Source organism: Sparus aurata, chromosome 13 (assembly GCF_900880675.1).
Source record: "Sparus aurata chromosome 13, fSpaAur1.1, whole genome shotgun sequence".
In the NCBI taxonomy this organism is placed as follows: domain Eukaryota; kingdom Metazoa; phylum Chordata; class Actinopteri; order Spariformes; family Sparidae; genus Sparus; species Sparus aurata.
In genome coordinates, this window is record NC_044199.1 from 8,252,011 (window position 1) to 8,261,213 (window position 9,203).

General features: G+C 46.7%; 1 protein-coding gene across 1 annotated transcript; it reads right to left on the bottom strand.

Moving 5' to 3' along the window:
• Positions 1-209: 209 nt before the first annotated feature.
• Positions 210-8,913, bottom strand: arhgap35b (Rho GTPase activating protein 35b). The gene is made up of 7 exons (XM_030437260.1): positions 8,224-8,913; positions 2,326-6,237; positions 1,856-1,997; positions 1,451-1,528; positions 1,135-1,266; positions 823-928; positions 210-700 (listed from the first exon to the last, which is right to left on the bottom strand). Exons 2-7 carry the CDS (start codon positions 6,043-6,045, stop codon positions 289-291), a joined length of 4,590 nt encoding a protein of 1,529 aa, XP_030293120.1. The 5' UTR covers positions 6,046-6,237; positions 8,224-8,913; the 3' UTR covers positions 210-288.
• Between the last annotated feature and the right edge of the window lie 290 nt (positions 8,914-9,203).

The following is a 9,203-nucleotide window of genomic DNA, read 5'->3' on the forward strand; positions in this document are numbered from 1 at the left end:
GTCAACTTCCAGACAATCAGGGGTTCAGAGGGCAGAGGAAGAGTCACTGATAACGGTAGCTTGCCCTGACGCACACAAGTATGGATACAAATGACAGGTGAGGGAAGGTTCTCAGACACTTTCCACCTCCCCTCTTCATTACCTAGCTTGTCCATGATCAAATATGTAGTGTGCAAGTGCACATGTTTTTGTTTTTTTAGTGTGTGTCTGTCTGTGTCTGTGTGTGTGTCTGTGTGTGTTGGTGATAAGGTCCAGCATCATCATGGGCACACGTGGTTTCACCGTCTCTCACAGTGTCTCTTGTTCGGCAGGGGAATGGTGGGAGTGGGGGTGCTGGTGAAGGGGAGGGAGCAGGGACTGCAGGGGAGACTGGGGGGTGGTGGGAGGGGACTGCTGCAGGGGGCTGAAGTGTGGGGTGGTGTGAGGAGGAGAGGAGCGGTAACAAGAGTAGGCAGAGCTCCCGCTGAGGGTGGTGGTGGGTGAGGCAGGGAGGCCCGCGAGGCCGGTGGGGGAGTCGAGGAGGGGCTGGTTGTAAAAGAAGAATGCACACTGGTGGATGAAGGTCTCGATGATTGTCTGGTAGGTGCGTGTGGCAGTCAGGGCATCCATCGTGGTGAAGTCCGGCCTCATGAGAGTGGGCCAGAAACAGATGGACAAGTTCTCACTGGTCATCAAGTTCAACCTGTTCAGCTGGCTCACCCTGGGAAAAAACACGCAAATAGACACCGATTTATTCATACAGTGCAGAGAAACAGATGGGTGTCTACCGCAAGAGACCAACAAATGCATAGAAGTGATTTAAACAGCAGACGGGGAACTTACTTGTGTAAGTGGCTCAGTACATATTTGAAGACATCATAATTCTCCCTGGGGAACTTCCTCAGGACATCCTTCATGGTGTACAGCCTCTGTTCTCTGTCATTGATTTCTGCACATATGCGGAGAAGTGACCATTAATACTGAGACCTCATCATAGCACGCAGTAATATAAAACTAAAATGTCTCTCCACTACCAGGAAAACTATTCTTGTCTTCTTCAGGTCTGCCAAAATCCTTCCCTACCCTCTTCCCTTCTAAAGAAATAACCTTTTATGTTGTAGTAAAGACCCTCCCAGCCCAGCAGTGTTTGCTTACTGAACGCATCCAATAGGTCCACCTGCAGAGCACAAGGCACCAGGGGCTCAGGCAGCTCAGAGAAGAAGCTTTTGAGGGCTCCAGCCACAGTGTTTATGGAGAAGTCTTTCTCCACTAGGTCTAATCCGTGGTCTACACAAGAAGAATGAGAGTTAAAGAGATCAGAGAAAATAAGCCCATCAGTAGTAACCGTCATCAATACCGAACAATCAGTTGCATGACACTTTCCTTTGTTAACTCTGTTTATGTTTTGATTAGACAGTTGCATAATTACATGTCAAACAGCTGGTTCAAACAAGTTTGATGAGCGACTCACCCTGTTCAAACTGCCTCTGCATGCTTTCCATCTCTGACTTGTTGCCGCTTACGCGGTACAAACCCTCTGTATTCAGGCCTGAGCAAAGACGAGCGCAGCAGAGCAAAGGGAGAAGACGTGGGGGGGCACAGTTTGAAACAAGCAAAGCACAAACACTTCATTAGCCCCGCTGCAAACAGCCATGACAAAAACAGATGCTGGCAGTTTTTAGAGAACTTGTATTACTTTAACATCACATTGTGGTCATGATCAGGTGCACTGGTTTAGATTTAAATAACAATGATTACTTGACTCACCAATAACATTAACTTATAAAAACATGTTTATCCACAAAAAAATTAAATTAAATGTAATCAGATTTGCATGCATCACATGAATATCAAGTTAAAAGACAGAACAGCCTACCTGTTGTTTCAATGAAGCGGACACACTTTTCGATGAAGAGTGGGATAGGTCTGTCAGGGGACACGGTGTTCACTAGGGGGACCCCAAAGTAAATGCTCTCCGGGGGCTTGGGAATAGCTGGACGGGGCTTTGGTCTGGTTTTCTGCAAAGAAAAAAAGACAAGAGGACTGAGTGTCTCAAGCAGGGGTAATTATATTGATACTAAGTGGCACTCATTGGACTCTAAAAAAATGTGGTGTGCCGCATCAGCAGCAAATCAGGAGTTACTCAAACTCAGTCAAAACGTCTAGATTCTCCCCAAGACATTACAGTTTAAAAATGCTCATTAAACAGTCACCTCGGTGTATTTATAGATAATAATAATAGCAATGAATTAACAACAATTTGTGTATTAGATTATGAATAAGTGAATGAAAAAGAGGTTCTTTTTCTGGATTCAAATAAACAAAAGGAGATATAGTAATACCCACCTTGGCTGTTCGTCTCAGGCTCTTCAGAATGTTTCTCTTTTTTGGGTCCTCGCTCTCCTCACTAACAAGACTTTCGCCTTTCAGAGTCCCAAAGTCATCTTCCTTGGACTTTGGAAGAGCTCCCATCTCATCGTCGCTGCCTATGAAGCTTGTGCGGAAGCTGCTGAACTTGCCAAGCCGCTTGGAGCGATCACGGTACAGACGAGGCTTCACCCCCACTGCTGAGAACTTCCTCCTTCGCTCCAGAGAGCTGCTGTCCGCTTCGCTGTCTGAGCCATTTCCATTGGAGTGCATCCTGTTAGAGTTACGGATGGTGATGATTTTGCCTTGCGTGCTGTCATGTGGCACTGAGTAGATGATCTCTTCATTGCTAGGGCGGGGCTTTGAAACGGCATCAATGGGTTCCGCATAGTCTGAGGGATCGTAGCCCACATCCCCACCGGGAACCCAGGTAACAGTAGAGGGGAGGGAGCGACGGTGACCTAGGGTATCGATATATGGGTTGCGGCTCACCTTCCGAAAGTCAAAAGTGACGCCCGGTTTAACTCTCACTTGGGGGGGTATTTTGTTGTTGAGTTTGTTCTCAAAGTCTCTGATATCAGAGATGACAGAGATGTCACTGGAGTCTAGGTCTGGCAGGTTGAAGCCCCCACTATGAGAAGTGAGTGTGCCATCATAGTATGGTGGTGATGGCTCCACATCATCCTCTGAATCCAGGAACATGGTGACAGGACTGGGAGAACTGCAGCGTGGGGAGTACACAGTTTCAGTGGTGCACGCTTCAGCAACATTATCGTACATGTGTGTGGCCTCCACAATGTTGCGTTTCTCCACAACCTCCATCAGAAAAGAATGGAACATTTCTATCCTGTGCAGGCCTCCCACCACACCCCCGGATCCACAAACCACACTATTGAAACGACCCTCAATCTCATGGGCTAGCTCCTCCCCCTGGATCAGCTGTTCACAGGCATAGTCGCTGTCAGTGAGCTCTGCCTGGCTGTCTCCCACTGCCAACAGCTGAACTGGTATAATGTCCTGAACCTCACACAAGAAGGCACAGAGGGTCTCCAGGGAGGCTTTTCTTGAGACAGAGTACACAGCAATGTAGCCGTGTACTAACCTGCTCTTCCGCAAAGTGAAGGAGGCATGGTATGAGAGCAGAGAGAGCTCTATGGCCAGCTTGTGTCCACCGACTGTCTGCTCCAGCAATACAGAGGTGCCACAATTAGACATGGGCCTGCAGTGCTGATGCATAAGGAAAGGGGACAGGAGCTGCTCGATATCATACGAGTCTCCACACATTAAGCACATGACAATGCGAAGGTCTGCCTCGGGGGCCGGCTGATGAGGAGAGTCTCGGAGACCTGGAGGCTCGGGGAGGAGGGGTGGGGAGCTGCTACTGAAGGATGTGCTCCTCCTAATATCCAGAAGGCCCCTCAGCACCTGGTTGATTTGGGTCTCATTGACATTATGGCCATAGCCCACACCGGGAGAGGCAGGGTCTAAAAAGCTACACTGCAGCCTCCTTGCGACCTGTTGTCCCTGTGTTATTAGGTTTAAGGCAGTTTCTCCACCTATATCCACATATGATCCAACGCCTCTTTTAGTGACTAAAAGCAGTGACGTTGGTAGCTGTGCTAGCTGGCTATCCCTTCGACCTAGAGTAGACTCCCTAAGTCGCTCAAGGCTCTCAACCACATAGGAGAGAGACTCTTTTGAATTATACAGACACAGACATCCATGAGGGGTGAAGGTGGGGGTGTGGAAGGAGTTTACTGGAAGACGTACATTTCCTTCGATAGGGCGCAGTGTCAGTTCATACATCTTCCCGTCTAACACATACCAGTCGTCATTTGTGCAGAGAGCCCTAATCTCATTGGCAAATTCTCTGGCCAGTCCATCCTTTCCTAGTATGACGAGGTTAATTCTGTCGGCCTTGGTGTCCCCGAAATGAGCTTTCACATCTAAGAAGGGGTAACACGTGGGGAAACGTGACACTAAGATTTGTTCAATCTTAGAATCTCCACAGTGAGGACTGCTAGGGCAGGTCTCCTTGGTAGGGTGATAGACAAAGTGGATATGCTTCAATACCAGAGCATCCCTTTCAGCTGGAAGCTTTTGTAGCGCCTTGAATCTTTGCTCCTCCCCCAGGACCTCTTGGATTGCCCCCATCTTCTCTTTGCTAGGCTTGGCATCCACCTCAAGCTCATAAAAAAGCTCAGAGTACTCCAGTAAGAGCTCCTGAAAGTCTTCTTTAGCACGATCAATGATCTCCTTCTGATGGCGGTTGTACAGGTCCAAGTACTCTGTCTCCTCAAGCCACTGGTAGAACTCTTCATTCATGATAAAGCTGCGGGCCTCCTCCCAAGGTTTGCCAGGTGTGACAAAGGGAGAGGAAGCTAATTTGTGTTTGAACTCCAGCCTCATCTCTGCCCGTCTGCACTCATTGCGCAGATGTTCCAGGTGGGCATTAAATATATCCTCTGCTTCACCAGTCTCCAGTAGGTCCGAAGGGATTCGCTCATCTTCCATGTTATCAATGTGAGATGTATCCTCCCATGGTGAGTCCTCAAGAACAACAAACCAGTGGGCAAAGTGCTGCTTGGACTCTAGGACCTTCTGTACCCCAGACCAACTCAGTTGATCTATCTCATCCAGGTCAGGCACCAAAGAACTAAGTGCTAAAGGAAGAGTGCTTAGGTATATTTTGCGACGCCTCTCAATATGTTCCTGCTTCAGACGGTAGACATGCTGTTGAAAAAGCTTCTTACATTTAGCCGTTCCCTCCAAGAACACATACTCTTTGTACTCTGGGGAGGTGTTCATTCGCCGACTGGTGTTTAACCAGGTTTCATTATGATTCTTTACTATACGATTTATTAGCCATTCATAGCGATCTTTGGCAGATGCTATCTGCTGACTCTGGAGCTTTAGGGCTTCAAAATAGGGAATGATCTTGGGCTTGCCCCTGCTCTTATCGATAAGTTGAACCAAAGTGAGGAAGGCAAGGTCCACATTTATATTTGAGCGTGCCGATGTCTCGACTACTGGCAGACTCTTTTTTGTGATCGCAAACGTATGCGCATCTTTGATGTAGCGCTCAACTCCTTCATCACATTTGGTGAGGACCAGCACAATTGGTTTCTTAGTCTTGCTAAGTTGACCATACAGGTTAGTTACAAATTTCAGCTGGTCGTCAAAGTTGCGGTTCATGCCTCGGCTGACGTCAACGCAAAGAAGGAAGCCATCAACCTGCAGCTTGCCCTCAGGCATTTGTTTTTGCTCAAAGTCTTGCTCCAGGCCGAGTTGATCTGTACAGAAGTACATGAGCTTCTCTGCTGAAGCCAGCTTTGTTGCAGCTGCCCGTTTGATATAGGGCTGCATAGCAGTGCTACGATGTGGCTGAAATGTCTGGTCATCGATGAATTCAGTTTGCTCCACAACATGCATCCTGCACTCAGGTCCCTCCTCCAGAACCCGTGACACCTCCCCCCAAAACAGAAAGTGATCATTGTTGACCACTCGACCCCCAAAGTCACTGGTGCTCAACACTGATGTGTGGTCCAGGTAGAAGTCATCAGCACTAGGCCGCACATACCTATTACACAAGCAGGACTTGCCAACCCCACATTGCCCCTTCTCTTTCTCTGTTCCTGACAATCCCACCACAATGAGGTTGTAAATGGGCGATCGGGCATCTTGCTTTTTCGCCATCATAGTCTGCTGACGCTCATCCTGCCATAAACAGGCACTGTATAAAGGAGTTCACTTGAATGTTTGTCCATAAAGTTGCTGATCCACAGTGGATATCAGATTTCACTTTCTTCTGCTGGGCGTCGATTTTAATAAATGGCAGTGTAGTGATATGAGCCGAGAGTTCTTTCATTCATTCCTTCCACGAATCAGATCCTGTCAAAAACAAACAAAAAACAAAGAAATCAGACAAATTGGGCAAACAACAAAACCACATTTTGAATGAAAAAACAGGAAAACAACCAATGGAAATAAAATGTCAGACCCTTAACCTTTCGACATTAAAATAATAGCATACCGTTGTAAAACATGCTGCTTCGTGTGGTAATTGACAATTGTGGTGTTGCAAATGTCTGTCAACTTGCAAAAGGTCATTATATACATTTCTATTCCTCTTCAGAGAGGAGTGACCTCTAATAAATAACAGACTATGAGAACGTCAAGAGTCAATCCATTTTGGTGCCAATATCCTCAGTATACCGAAGGATATTGATGCAATGGATCCTCTCAATCCCCTGAAGGTCGGGTATAACAGTCCCGGGTTGGTGAATTCAACTGGTTATTAGGCTTTAAATACAAGTCATGATCACAACTACGGCCTGGATCTTGTATAAAGTGTGAACATTTGTCAAAAGCAATTAATTGTCATATGTGTGAAATCACTGCATTAATATTGTTACAGAGCACAACGAGCTGTTATCAAACACTGGGCGGTTTCTGGCATCGTATCTAGCCATCAATAAAAACACAATGCAGACAGTGTTACAGGAGCAGCAATGTCAACCATTCATACTATCTCCTGGCAGGGAGCATAGATGTAGTTACAGTATAAGTAACAGCCAAACTAAACACAATTTAATGATGAAGAACATATATTTTTGCACCTTTCATTTAACTGATGGTGTATTGCCCGTTCTAGGGCATTGTTGAATAAATCTGCTGATTTTGTGTGTATTTTGGAAACCCGACCACAGGTGAAAGTCCTCAACCCCATGATACTTAACTATAACAGCAAACTCAGATAACCAGCAAATAATTTTTTGCTTAAAAAGAGTACTTCACTTTAAATATGACTTTGATTCCAACTGTTCCCAATTAATCTTACATAACTGATTAACCAACTAATTTCTTCTGTTCTGTTTCACTCTCCGCAGATAAATTCTTATATCAAACCAGTATCAAAATCAATGACACTAGCCCTACAAGAAATGTTGGGAGTGGTGCTCTTTAAATTACCATGTCAGCTGATCAGTGATCTGGGTGACAAGCATGAAAATGACTGTCGGCATGTAGTGGACACCTCAGTTTCTTCAGCCTAAATGAAACAGCAGCTATCAGCCCAGTCCTCAAAGACAAATGCCAATGAGTGAGTGAAAGCATGCGGGGCTTCTTGACAGAGTCAGACAAGTGCAATCTATGACAAAGGACATTGAACTCCCTCAACCCTTTCAGACATGTAATGTTAATGCTTCCATTATCATAGCCACTGACTAATGCCTCCATTACTATAGCACTGATGCAATTCTGCAGCTCATGATTTCCACTCAAAAGGCAAAACTGACCCACTGCAGACTTTCACTTTCACGTGCACGTGATTCAACTGAGCCAAAAGGAGGAATTATAGCCTCATATTGAGATATATCCTGTCACATGAAGTGACAACACATCAGAAGCAGACAGCTCCGGATGGGTCAAAAGCAAAACCTCGGGCAGTCCCCACCGCTCAGCTGAGCTAGGCCTGATACCCAAATGAACAGACAAGTTCTCCTTCCCCGTGAAAACAACTGAACTGCCCTGTCTGTCACCATCAACACACAGCTCACTAAAAGGGCATCTTCAAGCACATTTCATTCACATAACCTGCTTTACTTAGATAAGATCTGTTAACGCTGTGTGTTTGTGCACAGGATTAACAGTTAACATGGGCAGTAGGGTGCACACAGAGGGGCTGACCACGCCAGGCCCGCTGTCTACATAATGAAATTGCAGAGCCCCCCAAATGTGGGATAAGCCCACCTTCTCCACACCGACACACAACGTTTGAAGAGAATGTATTTACCCAGCTGTCTAAGGGTGTAGCAATCGACAGCTTCACCGGGAAACAGCCCATAAAGACGAGGGGTGAGCACGTAGGGTACATACCATCGCATTTCTCCCTTTCTCCTCTTGCATCTGTCAGGCCAGCGCTTGCCGCAGACCTCGCCGCCTGATGTGCATAAGCATAAAGCCCGCAGAATACACTGTCTGTCGTCTCAATTCACAGATATCGCTGATTAGACTGCAAACTCGTGCGATCGGGCGATTTGATTTAAATATCCATTACCCATGCCGGGGATTCTCTTGTTTAGCACCACTGTTTTTCGCTGCAATTAAAAACACGGGGGGGGGGGGGGGGAAGGAAAGAAATAAATATTCCATATGATAGAACAATCCAGTTGTGTTCTCACAAGGGGCTTTCCTTCACGAGAAATTCGGGCGTTTAAAAAAAAAAAAAAAAAAAAACAGCTTAGCCGTCTTCTCCTCGGTTCACCACGTTGCTTTTTCAATAATTATTCTGTCCATTGTTGTGCCCACATAACGCTGAGGCCGGCCGCGCACACGAGACAAACGGCGGAGTTTGTTGCAATCGCCGTGGTGTTTTCGTCTCAAATACGCTTCTACCGCGACAGAAACTGCTCATGTCCCGGCGAATTCGTGAGCAGATTGCGTGTGTGAAAGTGGTATTTCTGCCAGCTTTCCGATAATGGCGGCGGCCCTCCTCCCCGGACCTAGTTCTCCTCTTCTTTTCTTTGGGAAAAGGGAGCTGTGGAGACAGAAGCAGCGGAGAGAGGGACTCACCCAGCGGCGCCCTCACACAATTGCAGCAGGTCGCTGCTCTCTGCTGCTAGCTCACCAGTGTACTGCATATGCGGGGCTCGTTACTCCCAAGTAATCGATTTCTCATCGCCCAGTCCGTATATTAAAAAGTATCGCCACAGTTATTGCTCAATCGTGGCTCGACAGCAGCCGGTTTTTAACCGGTACAAGTTCTCGTCACGTTGCATCATCACGTCTCGCGACCTTTGACAGAATGTCCAGGAGTATTTAATGTTGGCTAACGTTACTGCGCGTGCTGTGAATGA

Excerpts from the sequence above, each read along its gene's own strand:
- arhgap35b (XM_030437260.1), bottom strand. The coding sequence starts at position 6,045 with ATGATGGCGAAAAAGCAAGATGCCCGATCGCCCATTTACAACCTCATT. Across the intron at positions 1,998-2,325 it reads GCCTGAGACGAACAGCCAAG|AAAACCAGACCAAAGCCCCG; the intron begins GTGGGTATTACT and ends TTTTCTTTGCAG. Across the intron at positions 701-822 it reads GTACTGAGCCACTTACACAA|GGTGAGCCAGCTGAACAGGT; the intron begins GTAAGTTCCCCG and ends GTTTTTTCCCAG.